Here is a 27,449-nt window from a genome sequence, read left to right as displayed (position 1 = left end):
ATGTCTCTCTCTCTCTCTCTCTCATCACTGTTTTTGTTTCTCGTCCTATTGTGTGTTTTATTGGATACACACACACACACACACTCTCTCTCTCTCTCTCTCTCTCTCTCTCTCTCTCTCTCTCTCTCTCTCTCGATCTCTCTCTCTCTCGATCTCTCTCTCGATCTCTCTCTCTCTCTCTCTCTCTCTCTCGATCTCTCTCTCTCTCGATCTCTCTCTCTCTCGATCTCTCTCTCTCTCGATCTCTCTCTCTCTCGATCTCTCTCTCTCTCGATCTCTCTCTCTCTCGATCTCTCTCTCTCTCGATCTCTCTCTCTCTCGATCTCTCTCTCTCTCGATCTCTCTCTCTCTCGATCTCTCTCTCTCTCGATCTCTCTCTCTCTCGATCTCTCTCTCTCTCTCGCTTATTCGAGATGTGAATTTTGCAACAAAGAATATTATTGGATGCAGTACTACATAAGTATACATACAAAAGATTCATGGAAAAGATGCACATCCATTACATTTGTAGTACAGTAGTAGCCATCAGCAGCCTTACACCATTCTAATACGGTATGACTGCATCTGATTTGCGTTTCATGTTCGATTTAATTTTACTACGTACTGTATACTGAATTATTGTATGATCACATTATCTTTTCGTGTTTTATTTCTTTCTGTACTGAATTATATGTCATATGTAATGCAATGAACAATCAGTAAGAGCAGATATTACTAATTACAGTATTAATGGAATTACAGGTAACGAAATATCGTATTTGGGGTCTTCATATATCGCGGTATTTTCGAAATTTCCGGAAAATCCGCGATATGTTTATATATATGGGTTATGAAAAAAATCCGCGAAGTGGTGAATCCGCGATGGTCGAACCGCGAAGTAGCGAGGGCTCACTGTAGAGATTACGTTCTTCGTGACCCTCCTCTTGGTTCTGCCTATGCTTACGTTGAGTGAGGACACTCTGGGACGAGCTGCTGCTGTTCTCTTGAGGTAGCACCTCAAACACATTACTGGGCATAGTAACAGATGATCTGGGTCGTCAGTTACAGAGCGGAGACTCAATATCCGGATGGATTCGAACCTAGGATCCGAAACACCTGGATTTTGAACACACTGTACTACAATTTTGAATACCAGATGGTATGGCATATTGAAGCTGAATACTGTCCTAGTTAGATTACTAACTGTGTTATCTTAAGGAGATTTCTCATTTTAAAGTTGATATCCAGCTGTTACCAGCATCAAGTACCTTGTAAACCACTATCCACTGGACAAAAAACTATTACACACAGTACAATACTTAAGGGGATCGTCAGCCATAAATGCCAAAATCGACAAATATCATTGGATTTTTATAATTTTACCATATGTTGTTTTTATTATTACTCTGCTGATTCTCTGTAAATTTTATTGGAATCGAACCATAGATATATTTTTTATGAATAAAAATTGAAAAAATATAAGGTAAATTTTCCAATTTTTCTCGAAAAATACGGCATTAAATTAAATATTATTTGTCATACTTAGTGCTATTTGGAGTGTGAAAATAGTGGTCTGAGGAATGTTTTCTATATTAATTTCATTTCATTTTATTGGTATTTATATTTTTTTTTCATTTTTTTAAACTGAAAATTTAAAAAAATTTTCAATAACCTTACAATGATAATTCCTCAGACCAGATTATTGCATTTTTATTTTCAATGATATCTTTCTCTCTCAAATTGAACAATAAATAAGTGAGAAAAATGTACCTAAGTGAGAATAAGTATGTTTGAGTTATGAGCCCCCTAAGATTTGCTATAAATTTTTGCTTTTTTTTCCTAAGAAAATCAATATAACATTATTAAGATAACCTTACGTTGTAATTTTATTGTTTATTCCTACATGAGGGCTCCTGCAGGATGATATAGCAGCAATAGCTCAAAGGGTCAGCTCAACAAGAAACTTCAAAAGTACTGTGATGTTTTCATGGCATCCTGAGACAATTTAGAGATGTTCACATTTTCTCTGTTCTTTCTGGTTTGACAATAAAATGCAAAAATCCCTCATTCAACCTTCATTTTTAAAAGAATATAATGGTTGCACTCTGAAATTTACAGAAGTGACCTCCAGACTTTCTAAGTTTACTAATACTGTACACATGGTGTAAGGATGTCACGAGTTGCCAGCGGCCTCTCATTGTTGCCAGTTTTAGTTAGAATATTCCAGCTTTGTACTCTATTTCATGTTTACCTCTCTTTTTTATTCTTTTTTGTTGCTCTCTGTTTGCTTTTTGTTCTTTCTTTGACCTTAGGTAACATTGGCCTTGCTATAAAGTTCACGAGGACATTGTGAAAACACAATGTACATACGAAATGCAAGTAAACAAACACACATGCAACGTAACTTCTATATGTCTTTAGAAACTCTGGCTGTTCTTCTCGTAGTTTGTAGTTTGCGTTCGCCTACTCTCTATCAATGCCTTCCATCTTTGCCAGATGTACGAGATTTTGAAATATAAGTGAAAAAAATTGCTACATATATGCAAAAATAAAAACGCAAAGACGATTCTGTCAAACTTAGTCATGCACCGCTTTTTCTTCATTATTTTTGGGCTCAGCCATGTCCTCCTGATGGAAGGTTCCTTAAGGTAGCTTTCTGAGGTATATTTTGCTACAGTAATACTCCCAGAGAATTAACCATAGGTCTCCAGAATTCTAACTCCTGGCGCAAGTATCCTTAATATATCTTTAAGGATATAGCATAATATCAGGGGACGTATTTTTTGATACGACACATAGCAATCTTACCCTGAATAGATTTTACTCTTTGAGGGGGAAGAGTGGCGAACGAAGGGGATCTGTTATCAAGGTACCCGGTGGACCCCCTCCCTGTACTACTACAGCCCATAATTCCTTTGTACGTAGCATTTAAGCACGTTGCTCTCCCATGTTTCTCTCGGTGTTGTTACTGTTTTCTGGATTACCATGCAATCTCCAGCATCTTCAGCCTCTGGATAGTTAAGTATTTAATCTTTCCAGTGTATAATTCATAGCTCCCTTCTCGCAGTTGAATTAAAATAATTTAGGTGTGTTAAGAGGAGCACTGCCATATCCGGAGGCGGCCATTTTGAGACCGCTTTCGCACGTCATAAATGCAATTATTTAGTTAGTAGTGCGACGTTCCCGGTATTTAGGTATTAAGAAATTTTCTAGCTAGTTAGGCAAAATTATACTAGTGAAGATTGCATATACGCATATAATATTTCCTCTTCCAAATATCACAAATTTTAAGTAATTTGTATTTTTCCTAACAGTACTTACCTCGAACTACTTTCTTAGGAGTATCTGGGATTCTCCTCCCAATCGACCAGACTTTTGTGTAGTTTCCCCTATCTCCGTTTTCTATAGTGGGTCCCTCTGTGGCGGATGAATACGCGCCCTGAGGTGACCCGGGTCAGTGAGAGCGCGTGGCCAGGTCTCGGTCACCAGTAAGTTTTTGATAGATATGGTATCAAAGTCCTGTAAGACACTCAGGGAAGGATGGGCGGCGGACCATAACCCGAAAGTAGTTCGAGGTAAGTACTGTTAGGAAAAATCACAAATTTTAAGTAATTTGTATTTTTCCTAACAGTACTTTCCTCGAACTACTTTCTTAGGAGTATCTGGGATCTCCTCCCAACAGACCAGAATTTTGTGTAGTTTACCCTACCTCCGTTTTCTATGCGGGGGAACCTCTGGCAGAGTGATACGCGCCATGAGGCGACCCGGGGTCAGAGAGCGTGCTCGCTCAGGTCTCGACCTCCAGTAAGTTTTAGCTAGATAGGTTTCTATGAAGTCCTGTAAGGCACTCGGGGCAGGATGGGTGGGCCATAACCCGAAAGTAGTTCGAGGATAGTACTGTTAGGAAAAATACAAATGAATTAAAATTTGTGATTTGTTCCAACACGGAGTACTTACCTCGAACTTCTTTCTTAGGAGACTTATACTTTAGGAGGTGGGAGTGGCCTTCCGGACCTAGAGACCGTCGACGAAGAGAAAAGAGGAACCTAGATAGGAGGCTAGGTTCTGCTGACCTCAAATATAGAAAAACAAGAAATAGGGAAACTACGCAAAAAACTATCTTAGTGTCTAAGTAACTCGCCTCTGTAAAAATCCTTGGAGACGTATTCTTTCACTGACAGTGTATCCCATGGAAGGTGAAGGAATCAAGGGTCATGAAGGGTAAGGTGATCGGGGGGGAAAAAGGGTAAGGAAGGAACCTGTGTCTCTTGGACTTACCACCCACGACTTCCCCAGGGCTACACCTTTAAATCTGGAGCGCAGAAATGACGGGACCAAAAGAGAATCCATCCAAGGATTTTCTCGAACATTCCTTTAGGTAGTGAGCCATAAAGGTGGATTGTCTTGACCACGTACCTGCCCTCAGGATCTGGCCCACTGCCAAGTTCCTCTTGAAGGCCAACGAAGTACTCAGGTCTCTAATGTCAGAGGGTCTAGGCTTTCCCGGAAGGGAGACTCCTGAACTATCGGAGGCTCTCATGATTACCTGTCTCAGCCAGAAGGAGACCGTATTCTTGGATACCGGCTTCTTCACCAGTCCTGAGGGGACGAACAGACTCTTGGTCTCGGGGCGAAGTCTGGCCGTCCTCTCTAGGTACTTCCATACTGCCCTGACTGGGCACAGTAGCAAGTTCCTCGGGTTGTCCGTCCACGGGATTGCTGGCACTGAGAACCCCTCAAACCTAGGGTCCCTAACAGCTGGGTTCTGAGTTTTGGCCACGAAGGTGGGTAAGAACCTGAAGGTAGCTTCTCGCCACTCCTTCGAGTGAGAAACCTCGTAAGAAAGCCCATGAATCTCGCTTACTCTTTTCGCCGAAGCAAGGGCTAACAGGAAGACCGTCTTGAGGGTGAGCTCCTTGTCTAGGATATCCTTAAGAGGCTCGAAGGGAGGTTCCGATAGCATCTTCAGCACTCTACCCACATCCCACTGGGGCACTCTCGTGGCCTGGGGGGGACATGACTGTTCAAAGCTCTTGATGAGCATCGAGATATGCCTGGAAGCACCTAGGCCGATGCCCTCTAGGAGGAAGACTTGGCCCAACGCCACTCGGACTCCTTTGATGGCTGGAATGGACGTGCCCACTTCGTCCCTAAGATAGACCAGGAAGTCTGCTATCTCGTGAATGGAGGCCCCTAATGGCCTGATGTTCTTCGAGGAGCACCATTTTGTAAAGGTAGCCTACTTCGCTTGGTATACCGCGACCGACGAACGTCTTAGGTAACCTAACATCCTTTCTGCGGTCTTCGACGAATATCCTTCCTTCCTCAGGGGACGCTCGATAACCTCCACGCGTGAAGGCGGAGGGACCAAGGGTTTTTAGAAGTGAGGCTGCCGGAGAAGGTCTGGCCTGTCCGGAAGAGGCCAAGGCGGAAGGTGCGCCAGTTCCTTTAGGTCTGCGAACCATTTTCTCTCCGGCCACCAGGGCGCTACCAAAGTCATCCACAGGTTGTCCGCCCACCTCATCCTGTTGAGGACCTGCCTGAGCATTCCGAAGGGGGAAAAGCGTATACGTTGAGATTGTCCCAAGGATGTTGAAAGGCGTCCTCAAACGCCGCTGTTGGATCTGGCACAGGAGAACAAAACACGGGGAGCTGTGAGTTTAGTCTCGTGGCGAAGAGGTCTATTACCGGCGAGCCCCACTTCAGGATGATGGTCTTGGCCACTCCCGGGTGTAGGGACCATTCCGACCCTACCACTTGACCCATCCTGCTGAGGCCGTCGGCTAAGACATTCCTCTTTCCCGGAATGAACCTGGCTGTGATCTTGATCTGCTCCTCCTCTGCCCATTCCAGGAATTCCGTCGTGAGACTGCACAGTTCCCTCGACTTCAGTACTCCCTGCTTCTTCACATAGGCCACCACTGTGGCGTTGTCGCACATCAGAGCCACGGTGTTTCCCCGGAGTAGATGGACGAACTCTCAGCATGCCCTTTGCACGGCCATCAGTTCCAGCATGTTTATGCGCCGGCTCCTCTCCTCGGAGCCCCATTTTCCTTTTGCTGCCTTGTCAAGAAGATGGGCTCCCCAACCCTCCTTGGATGCGTCCGTGAACAGCAGCATCTCCAGAGGGTCGACTGCGAAGGGCATTCCCTTGAGGGTGTTTGCTCTGACATGCCACCACTTCAGGACCTCCTTCGTCTCCGGGGACACCGGGACTATCTTGTGCGGGGAGTCCCCCTGGTTCCAGAGCTCCTTCAGGTTCCACTGCACGCCCCTGAGTTTGAGCCTCCCCTGGGGGACTAACTTTTCCAACGACACGAGATGGCCTATCAACCTTTGCCAGTCCTTGGCTCTCCTGGGCTGGCCCGACAGGAAGGGCCTAAGTATCTGCTCTAGGTTGTCCAGTCTCTCCGCGGAGGGGAAGGCTCTCGCCAACTGGGAGTCTAGAACCATCCCTAGGTAGGTCATCCTGGTGGAGGGTATCAGCTGAGACTTCTCCAGGTTGATGATGATACCCAAGACGTTGCAGAACCGCAGAAGTTTCACGCCTTGCTCCTTCAGTGCTCCCTCTGAGGCTGAAAGCAACAACCAGTCGTCTAGGTACCGAATCAGGCGGATGTCCTGTTCGTGTGCCCAGGCTGAAACTGTTGCGAAGACTCTCGTGAAGACCTGAGGAGCTGTCGACAGACCGAAGCAGAGGGTTCTGAACTGTAATGTCTGGGTACCCCATTTTACTCTTAGAAACTTCCTGCTGGAGGGGTGGACAGGGATCTGGAAGTAGGCGTCCTTGAGGTCTATGGACATCATGAAGTCCTCTTCTCTCAAGGCCACTAAGACCGACTTCGGGGTGTCTATCTTGAAGTCGGTCTTGCACACGAACTTGTTGAGGGCTGAGAGGTCTATGACCGGTCTTCAGCCCCCCGTCGCTTTCTCCACCAGGAAGAGCCTGCTGTAGAACCCCGGTCCTGGATTCTTGACTGGTACTACTGCCCCTTTCGCGAGCATGGCCGAAACTTCCTCCTGCAACGCTGTCTTCTTCAAGGGGTCCTTGGGTGCCAACCACTCTGCCTGCTGGTCCGGGATCAGAGGGGGCGGCTCCGCTAGGAAGGGCAACCTGTACCCTTCCTTCACCACTGTTACGGTCCACGGATCCGCTCTGTGGTCCCGCCATGCTTGCCAAGAGTGATTGAGGCATCCCCCTACCTGAGGCTTCGGCAGGAGTAGGGGGCCTCCCATCCTATCTCCTTCGAGAGGCGCGGCTGGAACGCCCTCTCCTGGAATTAGAGTAGGATGGTCTGAAGATCGCCTGAGGGGTCGAAGTACCCCTACGGGAGGGCTGCGAGGGGTGTTGCCACGACACCGACGGGGTGTCCCATCTGGGCTGGATCGGAGAGGCGCGGGGAGGGTGAGAGACAGCTGAAGAGGGTCTCCTATGGGCTGGCCGTCTTGCTGGAGGGGTCTGGGTTCTCCCACATCCTTCAGTTTCCTGACCCTCTCCATAGTCTCTTACACCGCCTTCAGGGGGAACACCGAGTCGCCCCACAAGGGTAAGTCCCTTAAGGCTCTCGCTTCTCTGTCTGGTAGTCTCCTGACCAACTTACTCAGGACTGTGTCCCTCTTCCGCAGGACCCAGTTGGCTGCCTGCGAGAGGGACTGGTATGATAGGAACTTGAGAGCCTTCCCTCCTGAGCTAATTAGTTCCCTCAGTAAGGTCTGGTTCTCGGGGACGGAAAGGTCGTGGGAGGCCTGAAAACCTACCAACGTGCAGGCCCACCAGTCTAACCATGATGAGACGTACACCAAATCCAGGGCCATGTCCTCCATCATGGAGGCTTCCGTCAGAGAAAAACATACTGAAGCGGAGGAAGCCGTCTTCAGCGGCTCCCTAATTATGGATGGCAATTGCTGACTCAACCGTACAGGGACCTCCGCGGCGCCCCTCCGGGAGATAAAAACGCTTCAGTGTCTTAAGCCCCTGGAGGAGTTTGGAGGAGCTCTGATTCCTGGTAGCATCCGCCTGGCTGGCTATGAACCTATCTATGTGGTCCATACCCAGCCTAACGTCCCTCGCCAGGGGAAGAGCCAGCGAAGGCCTCTGTTACATAGGGTTATCCACCAGCCTGCTAAGCCCGGGAAGCCAGGCTTCGTCCGTCGAGGGCTTCAGCTCATCCAGCCTATGATGGTGCCTGATGAGGGCCAGGACCTTCCTATACGTGGAGACCTCGTCCGTCAAACATTCTCCGCTATCGACAAGGCCATCGGCGCTTCCATCTGAACGTTTCCCACATGACAGGGGTATGTTATAAAGGGAATGGAGGGAAAGCGGAGATAAGGGGGGAAAGGGTAAGGAAGGAACTTGTATCGCTTGGACTTACTTTCCACGGGCTTCCCCGGGGCTTCAACCTTAAATCTTTTGGAGAGCAGAAATGACCGGACCAATAGAGAAGCCGTCCAAAGACTTCCTAGTACAGTCCTTCAGGTAGTGGGCCGTAAAGGTGGACTGCCTGGACCATGTGCCTGCCTTCAGGATCTGGCCCACAGCCATGTTCTTCTCGAAGGCCAGCGAAGTGCTCACGCCCCTAATATCATGGAGTCTCGGCTTACACGGTAGGGAGGCTCCGGTACTGTCATAGGCTCTGATAATCACCTGTCGTAACCAGAAGGAGACAGTATTCCTAGACACTGCTTTCTTCACCACGCCCGAGGAGACGGACAGACTCTTGATCCCAGGGCGAATTCTGGCTGTCCTTTCCAGGTATTTTCTAACTGCCTTGACCGGGCACAGCAACAAATCCCTCGGGTTGTCCGATCGCAGAATCGCTGGCACTGAAAAACCCTCGAACCTAAGGTCCCAGTAAGCTGGGTTCTGCGTCTTGGCTACGAAGTCGGGCAGGAACTTGAAACTTAACTCTCGCCAACCTTTCGTGAGCGAGACCTCGTACCACAACCCATGGAGTTCGCTCACTCTCTTAGCTGATGCCAGGGCTAGAAGGAAGACCGTCTTGAAGGTGAGCTCTTTGTCTAGAATGTCCCTAAGGGGGTCGAAGGGCGGCTCAGACAGAGCCTTCAGAACTCTGGCCACGTCCCACTGCGGCACTCTAGAGGCACGGGGAGAACATGATTGCTCGAAGCTCTTGATGAGCATCGAGATTTGTCGGGAAGCTCATAGATTTAGACCCTTGAGGAGGAAGACCTGGCCCAAGGCAGCTCGGACACCTTTGATGGCCGGGATAGACATGCCTACATCATCTCTCAGATAGACTAGGAAATCTGCTTTTCTATGAATGGAGGCCTCCAACGGCCTAATGTTCTGTGAGGCGCATCATTTAGTAAAAGTGGTCCATTTCGCTTGATACACTGCGACTGAGGACCGTCTCAGGTAACCCGACATCCTTGTTGCGGTCTTCGACAAGTATCCTTCCTTCTTCAGGAGCCGCTCAATAACCTCCACGCGTGTAGGCGGAGGGACCGAGGGTTTTCGTGAAACCTTTGGAAGTGGGGTTGGTGGAGGAGGTCTTCCCTGTCCGGAAGGGGCCATAGTGGGAGGCACGCCAGTTCCTTTAGGTCCGCGAACCATTCTCTCTCCGGCCACCAGGGCGCTACCAAAGTCATCCACAGGTTCTTTGCTCGTCTCACTCTGTTGAGGACTTGTCTGAGCATCCCGAAGGGAGGGAAGGCATGAACATCGAGGTTGTCCCAAGGATGTTGAAAGGCGTCCTCGAACGCTGCTGTTGGATCTGGCACAGGAGAACAAAGCACGGGGAGCTGTGCGTTGAGTTTTGTGGCGAAGAGGTCAATTACTGGCGAGCCCCACTTCAGGATGACCGTCTGAGCCACTTCTGGGTGCAGGGACCACTCCAACCCTACCACTTGGCCCATCCTGCTGAGGCCGTCGGCTAGGACGTTCCGTTTTCCTGGAATGAACCTGGCTGTGACCTTGATCTGTTCCTTTGAGGCCCATTCCAGGAACTCTGTCGTGAGACTGCACAACTCCTTCGACTTTAGTCCTCCTTGCTTTTTCACATAGGCTACCACGGTGGCATTGTCGCACATCAGAGCCACAGTGTTTCCCCGGAGAAGGTGGACGAATTCTACGCATGCCCTTTGAACGGCCATCAGTTCTAGGACGTTTATGTGAAGGTTCTTTTCCTCGGGGGACCACTTCCCCTTCGCCGACTCGTCGAGAAGATGGGCTCCCCATCCCTCCTTCGATGAGTCCGTGAATAACAGCATCTCCGAGGGCTCGATCGCGAAGGGCATTCTCTTGAGAGTGTCCGTCCTGTCGTGCCACCACTTCAGGGTCTCCTTCGTCTCCGAGGACACCGTGACTATCTTGTGCGGGGACTCCCCCGGGGTCCAGAATTCTTTTAGGTTCCACTGAACCGCTCTTAGTTTGAGTCTCCCCCGGGGACTAAGTTTTCCCACGACACCAGGTGGCCCACTAACCTCTGCCAGTCTTTGGCTCTCCTCGGAAGGTTTGCTAGGAAGGTAAAAATTATCCGGTCTAGATTTTCCAACCTCTCTGAGGAGGGGAAGGCCTTCACCAACTGGGTGTCTAGAACCATCCCCAGGTAGGTCATCCTGGTGGAGGGTATCAGCTGCGACTTTCCCAGGTTGATGGCTATACCCAAGTCCTTGCAGAACCGTAGAAGCTTCGCGCCTTGCTCCCTCAGTGCTCCCTCTGAGGCTGAAAGTAACAACCAGTCGTCCAGGTAACGAATCAGGCGGATGTCCTGTTCGTGCGCCCAAACCGAGACTGTTGTGAAGACTCTCGTGAAGACCTGAGGAGCTGTCGACAGCCCGAAGCAAAGGGTCCTGAACTGCAACGCTTGAGTATCCCATTTCACCCTTAGGAACTTCCTGCTGGAGGGGTGGACAGGGATCTGAAAATAGGTGTCCTTGAGGTCTAGGGACATCATGAAGTCCCCTTCCCTCAAGGTTGCCATTACCGACTTCGGGGTGTCCATCTTGAAGTCGGTCTTGCACACGAATTTGTTGAGGGTCGACAGGTCTATGACCAGCCTCCAACCCCCTGTCGCCTTCTCCACCAGGAAGAGTCTGCTGTAGAACCCCGGGGTGGGGTTCTTGACTGGTTCTAACGCCCCTTTGGCGATCATGGCCGACACTTCCTCCTGCAATGCCGCCTTCCTTAAGGGGTCCTTGGACGCCAACCACTCCGGCTGTCGGCCCGGAATTAGAGGGGGCGGGTCCGCTAAGAAGGGCAGCCTGTACCCGTCCCTCAGGACTGCTACGGTCCATGGATCTGCTCCGTAGCCCCGCCAAGCTTACCAAGAGTGTTTGAGACATCCCCCTACCTGAAGCTTCGGCAAGAGTAGGGGGCCTCTCTCCCTACCTTCTCCTGGAGGCGCGGCTGGAACGTCCTCTCCTAGAGTTGGGGTAGGACCTAAAAGAGGCCTGCGGGGTCAAACTTCCCCTACGGGAGGACTGCGAGGCTTGATGCCAGGGCAGCGACGGGGAATCCCTTCTAGGCTGCACTGGCGATGAGTGGGTACTGTCTGGTGTGGATCTCCTATGTGCCGGACGCCTTGCAGTTGGGGACCTGGGCTCTCCTGCCTCCTTGAGCTTCCTGACCCTCTCCATTACTTCTTCGACTGCCTTCAGGGGGGAAGACGGAATCGCCCCACACCGGGGAGCTCCTCAGGCACCTCGCCTCACACTCGGGTAGCCTACGGAGTCACTTATTCAGGACGGTGTCTCTTTTTCTTAGGACCCAGTTAGCTGTACCAACCGTGTGTCACATGATCGTACAGTTCATTTTGTGTATATATTATGCTTGTATCTTCGCTCTTCCCTCGCACAAAAAAGAGCCTGAATAAACATGTCTGTTTTCTCTTCTGTAACAGTGTCTGTTTTTGAACATGAAAATTCTTGTTGCTTTGAGCTTTTGTAAATAAAGGAGTGTATTCTATAATAAATGCACTCAGTTGCTTTCAACCTGCCTTTGAGTCACAACCTTCTCTCAGCCCGTCACATTGGTGACCATGGAAGTCGACTCGCTCCTCCCGCCTTCCACACCCCCTCGCCCCTCCATCGTTGGTACTACGGTACTATGGAGGACTCTACGGAAGTTATTGCTGCGACTCCCCCATTGAAACTTTCATCATTCACCAGCGGAGAGGCGTTTGCTTGGTTTCAGCAGGCAGAAGTCCAGTTTCGCATCAAGGGCGTGACTCGCTCAACCACCAAAGCAGATTATGTTCTCGCGGCGATACCCGAGGACACCTTCTCGGAAATATCCGACTGACTTTGTGAACAAGGAGACACCTCAATAGCGTATGACGCCCTTAAAACATACCTTCTGCAGCAGTACTCGCCGTCGCCAGCCCCCCATATAGCAGAGCTTTTTCAGCTCTCGCAACAACCGTTGGGGGACCAAAGGGCTTTGCTCCCCCTCAGGGAAATGAGCAGTATCGCTCGCCTGCAACCTGCCGTAGACGGCTCTCCTCGTGAGGTGAACCTACTTCGTGTCCTTTGGATATGCCGTTTACCCGGACCTATACGCGCTGCCATACCCGATGTCGATAGTTTACCCATAAAGGACTTGATGAACAAAGCCGATGCCCTTATGGACAGCCACTTCAAGACCTCCATCAACGCCTCCACCCCTGACGAAGAGGACGCCTATTCAACGTCACCCGAAGCTGATGTGAACGCTGTAGGACATACACACCTACCCCATGACGTACTGAAGCGGCGACAAAGCCGCCCACCACACAACACTCGCTCGCGCCCCAACCAACGACTTCTACAGCCACTTACTACCTCCCATTCGCCGCAGTTTTGCTACCACTTCAGATTCGGGGCAACCGCTAAGAAATGTGCCAAGGATTGTCAGTGGCCAAAAAACATGTAAGTAGGCCATCGCTCATGGCGGTGGCCTCCCGTGTTTCTAATCTTTTCTTTTTACATGATGCAGGAACGGGCGTGCGATTTTTGGTAGACACGGGTGCTTGTCGTTCTCTTTTGCCAAGGGAACTCTTCAGGACACAACATAGTCTGTCTACGTCTGTCGACGTCTGCTTGGTAGCTGCCAACGGATCTGCGATACCCACCTACGGTTACGAGAACCTCGCATTATCGTCCGGAAACGGTAAATTTAATTGGAAGTTTCTCGTTGCTGACGTCACATTGCCAATCCTCGGTGCGGATTTCCTCTCTCATTTCCACCTTCTGGTCAATGTCGCCCACCGACGATTGGTCAACGCAGACTCGTACTTGTCGACACCTCTTCAACCCGCCCCCTCCAACCTCGCTCTCCACATCAGCGCACCAACGCATGCCTACTCCCACCTCCTCACCTCGTACCCGGAAGTTTTCCGTCCAGAACTTCGCCAAACGCCAACGGCTCCTGCCAAGCAAGGTATTTATCACCATATCAAGACGACGGGACCCCCAGTCTTCGCAAAATTCAGACGTCTGGCACCGGAACGATTGGCAGCCGCCAAACAGACGTTCACCGAAATGGAGGAAATGGGCCTTTGCCAAAAGACCTCCAGCCCATGGTCGTCACCCTTACACATCGTTCTGAAGAAAGACGGCTCCCTCCGTCCGTGCGGGGATTACAGGCGCCTGAACATGCAAACAGAACCGGATCACTACCCCCTCCCAAACATTGCCGACGTGACCTCCTACCTGCACAAAGCGAAGGTTTTCTCTACGCTCGACCTCCTGAAGGGGTATTATCAGGTGGCTATGAACCCAAAGACATCCCCAAGACCGCCATCACCACTCCGTTTGGTACATACACCTTCAATTACTCCTGTTTTGTCCTTGGTAATGCAGGGGCCACGTTTCAACGTCTCATGGATGGCATCTTAGGGGACCTCCCCTTTTGTGTATGTTATGTGGACGACATACTTGTGTTTTCCTCCTCAAAAGAGGAACACCTCCGTCACCTGCGCATCGTGCTCGACCGCCGGCAACAAAACGGCCTTGTAGTCCGGTACGACAAGTGTACCTTTGGCGCCATCGAAGTGTCGTTCTTAGGGCACCACATCACTCCTGAAGGAGTCTATCCCCTCCCTGAGAAGGTAGCACCGTCAAAGCTCTGCAGGAATTCTTGGGCATGATCAACTATTATCACCGTTTTCTGCCAGCCATTGCCGCCACCTTTTCTCCCCTCTATGCCTTCCTCAAGGGCAAGCCAAAGGACCTGAAGTGGGGTCCCCTTCAAGAAGCGGCCTTCTGCAATGCAAAGAAGGCCCTATCAACCACTGCGGCTCTCACTTTTCCTATCCCACATGCCCCTCTCCGTCTCTCCACCGATGCCAGCGACGTCACTATTGGTGCAGTACTCGAGCAGGTGGTCAACGGCTCGCCCCGCCCATTGGCCTTCTTCAGCAGAAAACTGTCCAAGGCAGAATCGGGTTATTCTACCTTCGATCGCGAATTGCTGGCGGTGCACTTGGCTGTCCGTCACTTTCGCCATTTCTTAGAAGGTACGCCCTTCGTCATTCGCACAGACCACATGCCTCTGGTGCACGCCTTCACTCGACAGTCTGACGCCTGGTCCGCCCGTCAATGCCAACATCCCTCCGCCGTGGCTGAATACAATTGCACCCTTCAATAAGTCCCTGGGAAAATGAATCCCGTTGCCGATGCCCAAGAAACACGTTGGCTGCCATTCAACTGGGATTGGATTACAACGCCCTGGCTGAAGCCCAACGACAGGATCAAGATTATCAAGCATGTAAGACATCCTGCACGTCCCTCCGTTGGGAAGACTTCCCCCTTGAAAACTCCAACACCACCCTCCTCTGTGACGTCAGTACTGGTAGACCGCGGACCTTGGATTCCTGCTCCCATGCGCCGGCAGGTGTTTGATTTCATTCACGGCCTTTCACATCCCTCGTGCCGTTCTACTGCACAGCTGCTGAAGACGAAGTTCATTTGGCACAGCATTTCTAAGAATGCTAAGGATTGGATCCGCGCCTGTACTTCTTGCCAAACTTCCAAAGTACATCGACACACGGATTCAGGAGTGGGCACCTTTCCTCAACCTCAGCGTCATTTCGCACACATTCATGTCGACGTTGTAGGTCCCCTACCCACATCACAAGTACATCGTTACCTGTTTACCGTCATCGACCACTCCACTCGTTGGCCTGAAGCCATTCCCATGGAAACTGCAACGTCCGCCTCATGTACATCTGCCTTACTCTCAGGATGGATTGCAAGATTTGGTATCCCTGAGCATATTATTTCTGACAGGGGTACCACTTTCACCTCTCAATTGTGGACATCATTAGCGAATCTCCTGGGCATCACCCTACATCACACAACGGCCTACAACCCCGCTGCCAATGGAATGGTTGAACGTTTTCATAGCACCCTCAAAGCAGCTTTGATGTCCCGCTGCAAGGATTCCAACTGGTTTACTCAGCTTCCCTGGGTCCTCCTGGGACTAAGGACCACTCCTAAAGAAGCCCTCGACGTCTTGGAAGCTGAAATAGTGTATGGCGATTCGTTGGTCGTACCCGTCGAATTTTTTTCCTTCTACAACCTCCTCCGACGATCTCCAGCGCATACGTTACATCGTGGGAAAATTTACTCCATGACGCCAGACTTACAAGCCCCCAGCGAAGCATCACATACCGACAGACTTGCACTCTGCAACACACGCCTTCTTGCGCAACGACACTAGCAAGCCACCGCTAACGCCCCCTTACACTGGCCCTTTCCTTGTGATCCGACGCAGTCCGAAAGCATTCCTACTAAACATTTGTGGCAAAGAAGACTGGGTCTCCATTGATCGTCTAAAACCTGCTTATCTCCTGCCAGATGACCCGCCTACAGTTCGCCTCTCTAGATCAGGGCGCCCTATTTAACATGTAGAATATGTCATTTTCGGGGGGAGAGCCATCTACCAACCGTGTGTCACACGATCGTACATAGTTCATTTTGTGTATATATTATGCTTGTATCTTCGCTCTTCCCTCGCACTAAAAGAAGCCTGAATAAACATGTCTGTTTTCTCATCTGTAACAGTGTCTGTTTTTGAACATGAAAATTCTTGTTGCTTTGAGCTTTTGTATATAAAGGAGAGTGTTCTATAATAAACGCACTCAGTTGCTTTCAACCTGTCTTTGAGTCACAACCTTCTCTCGGCCCGTCACATAGCTGTTTGCGTGAGGGATTGGAACGTGAGGAACTTCATCGCCTTTCCCCCTGAGCTGATCAGTCCCCGCAACAAGGTTTGGTTCTCCGGTACGGAGAGGTCATGGGAGGACTGGAAACCCAATAGGGTACAGGCCCACCAGTCCAGCTAAGGAGTGACGTTTACCAAGTCTTGGGCCATGTCCTCCATCATAGAGGCTTCCGCTGGCGAGAAACACACTGGGGCAGAGGAGGCCATGTCTTCTGCACCCCCTTGATTCAGCGTGGCTAACACCGCCTCGATCGCACGGGGGCCCCCCCGTCGACCGTCCGGGACGTAGAAGCGTTTCTGCGTTCTAAGGCCCGGAAGCAGCCTAGAGGACCCTTGGCTCCTGCGGGCGTCCGCTTGGCTCGCTATGTATTTGTCGATGTGGTCCATCCCTAGCTTCACGTCCGGTGCTAGAGGGAGGGTTACGGACGGCTTCTGCTGGACTGGGTTGTCCACTAACCTGCCCAGCCCGGAGAGCCAGGCCTGCTCCATCGAGGGTTTCGGATCGTCCAGCCGGTGGTACCGCCTGATGAGCGCTAGCACTTTCCGGTAGGAGGAGACGTCATCAGAAGAGCACTCTCCTCCTTCCGCTACTTGGTCATCCACGTGGGGCGCCTCGTCGGTCATGGATGGAGCCGCATGGGAAGCCAGATCCTTCCTCTCCTGCCGTACCAATGGCGCGGAGACTTGCAGTACGGGCGGATCCGCTGGGACGGGAGTAGCCGTCATGGTTCTACTCCCTCCCGCGAAGCTCCGTGGAGCCGTGAACCTACCAAGATTTTCCGGGTGGTCCTGGCGCTTGGGATGAGCTGCCATTGGACCGGGAGCCGGGGCCATGCTGCCGGGCCGAAGGAGCGGCTCTTTCCGCTGGGCGGATGGAGCCAGTACCTTCACGGACATAGGCTCGGCGAAGGATACTTGGTGCGACGACTTCGGGCGACGGACAGACCTACATGAGAACCCGTGTTGCGAGGGTGATGAAGCGGCTCTAGGGAGCCACCCGGAAGAGCCTTGAGTAGCTCGCTGCGCGGGATGGTAACTCTGACCCACTGATCCCTCGATGAATGACCCTTCTTATGCTTCTTCCTGGAGGTCCTGGCGCGCTTCCTGGAAGGGGCTGAGCGCGAGCGAGACCTCCTCCTACGGGACCTCTCCCGCTTCTTCCTAGAGTCCCTTGGGCCCGAATCCTCTGAGGAGGACGAGTCCGATGAAAGTGAAGCCGATGACAGGGAGGAAGACTAGCCCGCTGAGTCCTCCGATACGTCCGATGCTGCTAGGGAAATCATCGTGTCGTTCCACCGGCGAAGGCGGCTGCAGAGAGACGGGCGGGAGCATCGAAGACGGAGCCGGGGGAGACCGCACAGCCTTCTTGGGGCTGAACCAGCTGTCGAACTCCTCTTCTAACCGCATCGGGGACCTGAAGGGTGGCCTAGGGGCCGTCCAAGCGATGGAGTCCGAATTTGACGAGCCTGCCGGCGGACTCTCCTTGTCGGCTTCTCCCACGGTCGCTGAAGCACCTAAAACGCACAGCCACGATGCAGGGGAAGGGGCTATAGCAGACTTCCCCCACATCGGGTCTTCGGAAGAGACGCGCCCTATAGGCACCAGGACCTCGTCTCCCGAGCACACTCCCGCCCCCCCACACGCCTGCACAGACACAACATCCCCCACATCAGGAACATCAGACTCCTGGGGAACGGCAATGGGTTGCTTCCCCGCAACAGACTTACCTCGTCCCCTACTCTGGGTAAGGGAAGGTGGCGGGGAACTTTTCTCCGACGGGGCAGCGGGCGACGCCAAGGGCGAGGAGATGCTCAACTTTTTGGGGGATCTCTTGGACGCCTTCTTGGTCCCATAGAGCGCCCACTGGATCTCGGGCCAAGACTCGCACTCCGGACACGTGGCGGAGGGGGCACACACACTGCCCCTACACGAAGAACACAAGGTGTGGGGATCAACCTCCGGCTTAGAGAGGAACGCACCACAAGATTTACCAGCAATAGGCCCGGGGCAACGACGTGGATGCTCCATAACCGCACACTAAAGCACCAAGCAACACAAGAACACAGGGGGAAAGAGGTGGATAAAAGGATATAAGGTGAACGCTAACACCTGTGAACCACGTGGGGACACAAAGGTTCGCACGGGATGAGAGAGCAGCGAGATGTTAATCACGCCGCGACCAGAAACTTACTGGTGACTGAGACCTGGCCACGCGCTCTCACTGACCCGGGTCGCCTCAGGGCGCGTATTCATCCGCCACAGAGGGACCCCCTATAGAAAACGGAGATAGGGGAAACTACACAAAATTCTGGTCGGTTGGGAGGAGAATCCCAGATACTCCTAAGAAAGTAGTTCGAGGTAAGTACTCCGTGTTGGAACAAATAAAGCTTCTTTCGTATACGATAGGGCCTCGGTGGTATCACTCGTAGCTGCGGTCCCCACTCGAGTTAGGCTAGCCTAACCTGTTTGGTATACGTTAATAATGTTAATCCCATTGTTTAACCTCTAGTATCGTTTCTATTAATTCGGTCGGGGATATAAATATCCCCTAGAATTATTGGTATAATTCGATACTCTTCTCTTTTAGAGAAAAGAGGATAAACCCTTCTTCCCCCCTGAGCACCGCCATCCCAGGCGGCAACCCTATCTTCCATCATCACCAACAAGTAGTTAACTCCGGCTTGGCTTGGATAGTGTTTTACCGTCGATCTTCTTTGCCACCGAGTATCCTGGCTTTGAAGTATGACAGTAACTCAGGGTGTATTGTCTTGCAGCCGACAATGTCATCGACAGGGGAATCATAATTCCTCTGCCGGTTATGACGTTGTCGGCAAAGGAAGCTAGGCTTCCCTAGTTTACAACTGAAAGTAGGCGGCATGATTGCCGCCACCTTTCTCCCTTTTAGACTATAAGACATGTCTTATAATCGACAATGTCGCCGACAGGGGAATTCTTATTGCCCTGCCGCCCACGACGGCGTCGACACAGGAAGCCATGCTTCCTTCATTTACAACCGAAAGCAGAAGGCATACGTGCCGTCGTCTTTCTCCCCTGTAAACTATAAGACCTTTTTCCCTCCCCCTTCTGTCCTTTAGTGACGGCCTAGCCGTCGCAAATATCCTTTGGCCGGTATTTCACAATCATCCCCGCTTGTCGGGCTGACTGAGTTACCGGCCAGGTTCCTACAAGCTGTGGTTAGGTTACCGCCTCGACCAGCTCCCTAACGGAAGCGAATGCTCCGGGGGAAAAGCTGAGCAGGCCCTGACGGCTGCCGGTGGAAAACCCATTATACTGTTGAGAATTCTTCAGTCCTCTCTTGGACTGCCATCCATAAACCTTGCAACCGGCAGCAGAATTTGTGGCTGGATGGAAGCTAGAATCAAATGCATTCCTCCCCTTCCATTAGAACTCTCATTCTGGGAAGGAGGCTATAGAGGGCAGTAGCCCCCTACACTTCCAATTATTATACTAAACCATAATACATAATCCTCCTTTCCATTCTTTCTCTCTCCCTATCAGTTAGTGCCGCCAGGCACTATCCTAACCCAGGTAGTATACCGGTAAAACTACAGCATATGGCAATACAGTAGCCAGTATTCCTGCAGTATAGCAATACAGCAGTTAGAAAACTACAGTATACAATGATACAGTAGTACAAGTATTTCTAACATACTCTGTGTATCCTTTCACAGTCTATTGTTGAGACCGAATAAAATGTTGAGGTGAAGTATTCCTTCAACATCCTGATGAATCCTGGATCATCGGGACTCTTATAAATCACCGATTCAGTATTAATATTTTACAAGTGGAGGAGTTAGTGTAGATATTCACTGACTCCAGCTCTAAGTAAGGGAGTTATTCCACTCTGTATTTTCCCTCATAGGGAAATTAAAATATTAATATTGACGGAGGTCACAGCAATTGCCTGGGGAGGAAACATAGATATGTGTCTTTCCTACTTCCTTTCTAGCTTACTATCCTAAGCTATTAAATATAATAGTAAGCAATGCTATTGTTAAATATATGCATTTATATCAATGATATAAATCACCCTAAACTCATTTCCCTTTTTCTTTCCTTACAAGAGGAGCCAACGGTGAAGTGTGCAGTCGTGTTCTGCAACCACGAGAGTAAGGACTTTTGTGGGCATACGATGTGCAGGTCTCATGCCCCCTGCTCCATCGTAACTGAAACCCTGAAGTATTGGGACCCGAAGGGTTACGCCATCTGCTCGGCTCTGATGACCGAGGGATTTGGAGAAGATATCCCTGACACTACGGAGTCAAGGGATACAGCATGAGAAATTCTTTGGAGGTGGGTAAGAGGGTTCCAGAAGAACTCTCCGGGACCTTACCTACCTAATGAAGCAATGAGGTGCCTTCTGTTCCCTAAGGGCCAATCCAACGCAGTTGTGCCCCAGGTACAGGTCAAGCCTCCCTTCATCCAACTGATGGTGGATGCAGATATTAACAAGACACTTGAAGGCCTGGATATCCACCAAGAACGGATGTCGGAGGTGTCTACCGACACTGAAAAGGACCTTCCACAAGACCCTGAAGAAGATGTGGTTCAACCACCTACGGAGGAAGAAGGATCCATGTCGACGGTAACCGAGGACCGTCAGTTTCCAGTGACGGCATATCAACCTGTGCCGTCAACCTCTTCAGCCCCAACTCCCCAAAGGAAATCATTGTCTTCGAGCATGACAAGGCACAGGCTCTCCTGTCCAAGAGCCTAAAGGGAGCCAGTTACACCAACTCCAAAGTCTCAGCATTGAGCAAGAGGCATCCTACCTTCATTGCTCCTTCCTCCAAAGCCTTCCCCTTCTCGGTGAAAGCTCTTGACAGTGTCATAAAAGCAGTCAATGCGGGCAAACCATGCCCAGTGCTAGAAGAATGCAGACCATTATCTCTAGCCATGCCTACCTGCAAGGAGAAGTGGAACGAGGTTCATCTACCCTTCTCCGTCTCTAAACTGGATCCGGAGATAGCAGGTCAGCAGTTCAATGAGAACCTTCCAAAATTGCCAGAGCATCTTTTGAGAAGGGAACAAGAGACAAAAGAGAGACTAGCCGCTTCTTTGTCTCTTCAGAATTGCATGGAAATGTGTGCAGGCCTTTCCAATGCCCCAGACATGTACATGGGCTAAGCCAAGGCTCATATGGGTACCCTTGTGAAGGACTTGTATGCCTTTGTCAGGTCCAGGAGGGCCTGTAGAGAGCACGTGTTTGCCACAGCAATGGTCAAACTCGAACCCAAGAAGCTGATCACTTCATGCATCTGGGGCAAGGACCTCTTTCAACAAGATGTGGTTCAGGTCATCGCCAAAGCTGCCACGGAGAATAGGAACCTTCTCCAGAAGTGGGGCATGTCTTCCAAGAAGAAATCATCCTCAGACGATGGTCCCCAACATAAAAACAGGAAGACAAAGAAACCATGCAGACCTGCACAATTCCCAACCGTGACTATGGCCACAGTGCCCCAAATGGTAGCTCAGCCGCAAACCACCTTTCAGATGGTACCCCAACAGCTAGTAGCTCAATCGCCTGCATTTAATCAAGGCTTTGAGAGGCACACAACTACCTTTCGCCCTAAAGGTGGAGGCTCAAAAAGAGGTTCCTCGAGAAACCCCTCAAGGGGTAGAGGAGGATGCGGTCACAGAAATATATCCTCAGGAACATCTCAGCAATGGGATGCTCCAGGTAGGAGGGAGACTCTTCCACTTTCAGGATCGTTGGACCTTCAATCCCTGGACCCACAGCCTAATCAAGAATGGACTCGGTTGGAAATTGAACAAAATTCCACCCCCCTTTTCCTCAATTCTTCCAACACTCCACCCCCTTATTGGAAGAATATACCTCAGAACTCTTGAACAAAAGGTAATAAGGAAAATGAAGTCCATCAAATTCCAGGGAAGGCTATTTTGTGTTCCCAAGAAGGACTTAGACAAACTCAGAGTCATTCTAGACTTGTCTCCACTCAACAAGTTCATCGAGAACAAGTTCCGGATGCTTACCTTACAACACATAAGGACCCTTCTACCAAAGGGGGCGTACACAGTCTCAATGGACCTGGCAGATGCTTACTGGCACCTACCAGTCAGCCGCCCCCTCTCCTCCTACCTAGGAATCAGGCTACACAAGATGAAATATGCTTTCACAGCTATGCCCTTTGAGCTAAACATAGCCCCAAGGATATTCACAAAACTCGCGGATACAATCGTCCAACAACTACGCTTCGAAGGAATTCAGGTAGTGGCATACCTGGATGATTGGCTGGTGTGGGCAGCATCCAAGACAGCCTATCTACAAGCAGCCACAAAGGTGATCCAGTTCCTGGAACACCTAGGCTTCAAGATCAACCGCAAGAAGTCTAGCCTTTCTCCAACTCGGGAGTTTCAATGGTTAGGAATCGATTTGAACTTGCAGTCACACCGTCTCTCCATTCCACCGAAGAAGAGGAGAGAGATAGTGGGATCTGTAAAGAGACTACTGAAACTCAAGAAGATTTCAAGACGCCAACAGGAAAGACTACTGGGCTCTCTTCAGTTCGCAGCAGTGACAGACCCAGTGCTAAAAGCACAATTAAAGGATGCATCAGGAGTCTGGAGAAGATACACATCAAACGCACGAAGAGATCAACAAAGGTTGACACCGACCCGATTGTGCACGCTTCTAAGGCCGTGGTCAACAGTCAAGAGCCTAACACGAACAATTCCCTTACAACCACCTCAACCATCAGTGGTAATTCACACAGATGCCTCCCTGGAAAGATGGGGAGGCCATTCCCAACAAAGGAAAGTGCAAGGGAATTGGTCGCACCAATTCAAAACCTTCCACATCAACATCTTGGAAGCTATGGCAGTCTTCCTAACGTTGACGCTTCAAACTTCCATTTACGTCTGGGAGAATTCGGAGAAGAAATTAACATATCCGACCCGTCTTTTCCATGACGGTCAAGAACAGCCTGGGAATCGGCAACAGGACTGTCTGAGGTGACGGCTGACCGAGGGTACATACCTCTCACCCCCTTCCGGCTGTTGACGAACCTTCTCCCTTGGTCCTGGGAGCTTGGTAGAGGTCTAGGCCTAGAGTAATGACAGGTTCGATCATTCGCCACCTCCACTGCACTTTCACAAACACTAAAATCACTTTCACTATTCTTACCTTTAAAGGCCGCAAGTTGTTCTTTAATGGCCTTCAACTCGGCAGCCATCCTAGCGTACCGAGGGTCATCCGCAGATACGGATCCTTTAGAAGGGGCAGGAGTTACTAACTCAAGGGAAGGATCAACTTCCAAAGAGGAATTAATTATAGGCTGAAAGGATAAATCTACACTAAACTCGTCTTCCTTTCCACTAACAGACTTGGACTTAAACCTAGAAGCTCTCCTAACTCTATCAAGCTCTAGTTTACGCACATAGCGCTTCATAATCAACCAATCCTTTTCATCCAAAAACTTACATTCCCCGCACCTATTATTAAGGGCACATTCAAAACCCCTACAATTCAAACACACGGTGTGAGGATCTACCGCCATTTTCGGTAATCTCACCTTACATTCCTCATTCGCACAGACACGGAAATCAATTTTATCACTCATAATGATAACAGCAAAAAAGCAAAGAAATAACAAAAACACGATTTCCAAATCCCCAAATCAGTGTACTTCACCAAATAGCAGACTGGTACAGCAAAACAGGGAAAGCGAAGAAAAACTCTTAATGACGGACCAACGTGTTAGCGATCCGGCCGGCAGAGAAGAACTGAAGAATAGAAAACGGGAATGATTCCTTGTACCACCCTGTAAGGGTTGTTAACCACCTAACCGCCCAACCACCACAAGGCGGTTGCCGCGTTTTGAAAAATTCTGCCGAAAGTAGAGACATTAGCTATATATATATAAAACTGCCAGGTAAGTTCTACTCATATAATGAAGGTTTCAACCCAGACTGTTAACCAGACAAAATGTTCTATAAAGCAATTATGAACACAATATGCTAAGCGAAAGAAATTCCACTAACACTTAGTTTTGTAATCAGAAATGCAATAATCAAAATTCTAATTGATTTTATACCTGGTCATCAGAAAGATTGTCAAGATTATATTGATCTTCTTCCAGTTCATCAAGATGAAGATCAGAATTAGGTCTCGGGAGGTTTCCTCCTCGTTCTCTCCCAACCGTCTTCTTTTTTGATGTTCCTGAAAGCATCTTGTCCATTTTGTCCAGCTGTAGAAGTAATAAACAGTAAGTATAATATGAAATTATCTACTCCCTTATATACACAATTGTATATTATCTACCCTGAAAAACTTATCAATTTAATGGTAAGAAATACAGTAAATCTTCAAACTTGTATCAAGATAAAGATCCTAATTATAATAAGAATGTGTTTGTTTTCCTCAAGGTTAACTAGGTAAGTCTTTTACGACTTCAGAACGAATGTTAAAACATAGTACTTGGAAAAATCAGTTCTCACTACATCCAAAGCAGAAATTTTATCATTTGCATCATTTCATTCAACAAATATATGTATGATGGAATAAATATCTTGTTAGTTAACATAAAAACATGATCAAACCATAGGAACTTGAAGTTATTCATTAAAATCCTCAACAAACATTAATAGTTTCCCTTTTAAATGATGCAATAACAAACCACTATGTGAGAAATTCTAATAAAAACTTGATGTGCAATGTACTCTACTTTCTTCCTGAAATACTGTCCCTAATTATTACTTACTATTTCAAGGCCCATAACACCCTCCTTTTTTAATATAACTAATGAACTACACTTTTGATTAATGTGAAACCGAAACCACCAGACTTTGAGACACCAACCTAATTAAGAAAAATTGATTCAAGCATCTACTCTGCATTATTGCCTTACTTTATATCGAGAAATGACATCTCAGTTTTGTGGGCTTGGTAAGAACGGAAATTAAGGCCTCGCAACTAAGCACAGAATGAGTGTGTCGACCATGACGTTGGGCCCCATTTTTGTATGGTTATCAGATAATATGTAAGTTATTGGGAATTATGCTGCTCTTTGATGGAATCTAAAGATACTGACTAGTAATTATATTTGAATACACTCATTTGTGTTTATTATTTAAATAATAGATAATTCTTATGAAAAAGACAAAAATTGAAAATCTCCAATGGCAGTCAGAGGTAATCGGATCACCTATGACTGCCATACAAGATTTTTAATTTTTGGCTTATTTTTCATAAGAATTACTTAATAATTAAACAATAAGTACAAGTGAGGCTAAAAATAAGTGTATTCAAACAAAATTACTAGTCAGTATCTTTAGATTCCATCAAAGAGCAGTATAATTCCCAATAACTTACATATTATTTGATATCCATACAAAAATGGGGCCCAACGTCATGGTCATTACACTCATTCTGCTCCTAGTTGCCAGATCTTAATTTCTGTTCTCACCATGCCCACAAAATTGAGATGACATTTCTCAATATGAAGTAAGACAATAATGTGGAGTAGATGCTTGAATCCATTTTTCTTAATTAGGTTGGTGTCTCAAACTCTGGTAGTACCAGTTTTACATTAGTCAGAATCCTGGTATTGGTTAAATTAAAAAAGGAGGTTGTTATGGGCCCTGAAATAGATAGTAACTTACTTCTTTCACATACCTAGCCTGAATAGTATAAATCTCAATGGAACATGAACTTACTTTTAAATAAGCTTTAAAGTTCTTGTGGGAATAAAATTATCAAGTATGCACCTTATGAAACTGACAAAATGAATAATGAAGTATGATAACCCCATTTATAAACAGTTAATAAACTCAATATACCATGGTTCCCCTTGGTCCATATAAGAAAATAAAGATTGTGATATGATCAATTTTTTAAATCTAAAACAATTACAAACCTAAACTCTTTACATAGTTTTTAATTTTCCTAGCTATGCAAACCTGAGTCCTTTAATTATGAAGATTGATTCAGCAGAAGGTGGAAATGGTCATTAAAGCTTAGATGAGCGGTTATCTAGCATGCAAAGGGTACGAGCAAGGAGGCTAACCCCCCTTTCCCATCCATAGCAGCTTCACTTCTGACCTTTCAGCCAAAGACTGAGAGGGGGTGGTTGAGAACGGAAACTGGATTAAAGGACTCGGGATTGTGAAGCCAGGTAAAATACAAATTAATTTGAAAATTTGTGATTTATTCCTAAGCAACAATCAAACACTTGTCCTTTAATTTGGAATATTAACTGCTTGGTGGGTTGAGTCCCCTTAGAGCAGCTTGGTCCTGTAAGGGAGCTTAGGTGGTGACTTCACCAACATCCTGTCTTTCATAGGAATGAAAGACTGATAGGGCCTGGCCTGTACATGAGTGCATGTACTTGATCAAAACAAAGACCCCTCTACCCTGATGGGGATACCAAGTTTGAAATCGTATACCTGTATGATGATCAGTAGGTTGGTATAAATTCTACCATAGCTCCTAGTTAAGGAAGGATGGGAGAGATACCTCTTTAGATACAATGAACGGAGTTATGTGTAACTTACCAACATTTGTGCGATCAAGCATATAGTATAACGATACCATCACTATGTCTTAGAGAGGTGTGACAGAAAAATGAAGAAGTGCTAATCATTCCACCATTCATCCCAGACTCATATCTACGCGCTACTATAAACGAGATGCATTCTATTCTGTGTGAGAGCTGGGTTGGTTACAAGAATATTTGAGCAGTCACCACAGGACTAAGCACAAAGGTGTCAAGGAACTAGTGAGTACTATATTATCTCACAGGTAGAAGGGCGTAAAGGTAGTCTGCCTTTTCCAGACTCCAGCCTCCATCATTTAGCCTACTGACAGGCTTCTTTTAAAAGCCATGGTGGGGCCTATACCCATGATTTCAAGACTTCTGGTCCTAGCTTTATAGATTATCTTATGAAGCCAGAAATCAGCTGTGTTTCTTGAAACCTCTTTGTTTCCGCAAGTGGTAACAAAAAGTGTATGGCACTCGGGCCCAAAGTGTTGGGTCCTTTTCAGATAGTACAGCAGAGCGCTCAGGGGACACAAAAGTATCTCCTCTCGATCACCACCCAGCGCTTCAAGAAGAGAGGGAATGGAGAAGGTCACAAATCTGAGGTTATGCCCATCCACCAGGAGGAGACGACAGTAGAAGCCAGGAGGCTCATCTAGAACGACTTTAAGTGTGTTCTTCTGCAACACCCCTTCCACCTCTGAAAGGCCAAAACTTTCAGCGATGTTGCATGATCTACCAGGAACTCTACTGGTAACTGAGATAAGGGGGGGCAAGGGTCCTGA

The 27,449-nt window shown here is 48.6% G+C and overlaps 1 protein-coding gene across 5 annotated transcripts in view; it reads right to left on the bottom strand.

The window, feature by feature from the left end:
- Window positions 1-27,449, bottom strand: part of dia (diaphanous related formin 1) — a 299,177-nt gene that overhangs the window by 181,964 nt on the left and 89,764 nt on the right. For all 5 annotated transcript variants that reach the window (XM_068387086.1, XM_068387090.1, XM_068387088.1 and 2 more), the window contains exon 3: window positions 24,223-24,375. In XM_068387086.1, coding sequence (XP_068243187.1) covers window positions 24,223-24,375 — 153 coding nt within the window. The remainder of the gene's footprint in view (window positions 1-24,222; window positions 24,376-27,449) is intronic.

Source organism: Palaemon carinicauda, chromosome 14, assembly GCF_036898095.1.
Source record: "Palaemon carinicauda isolate YSFRI2023 chromosome 14, ASM3689809v2, whole genome shotgun sequence".
NCBI classification, from domain to species: domain Eukaryota; kingdom Metazoa; phylum Arthropoda; class Malacostraca; order Decapoda; family Palaemonidae; genus Palaemon; species Palaemon carinicauda.
This window is presented reverse-complemented; position numbering and strand designations above follow the sequence as displayed.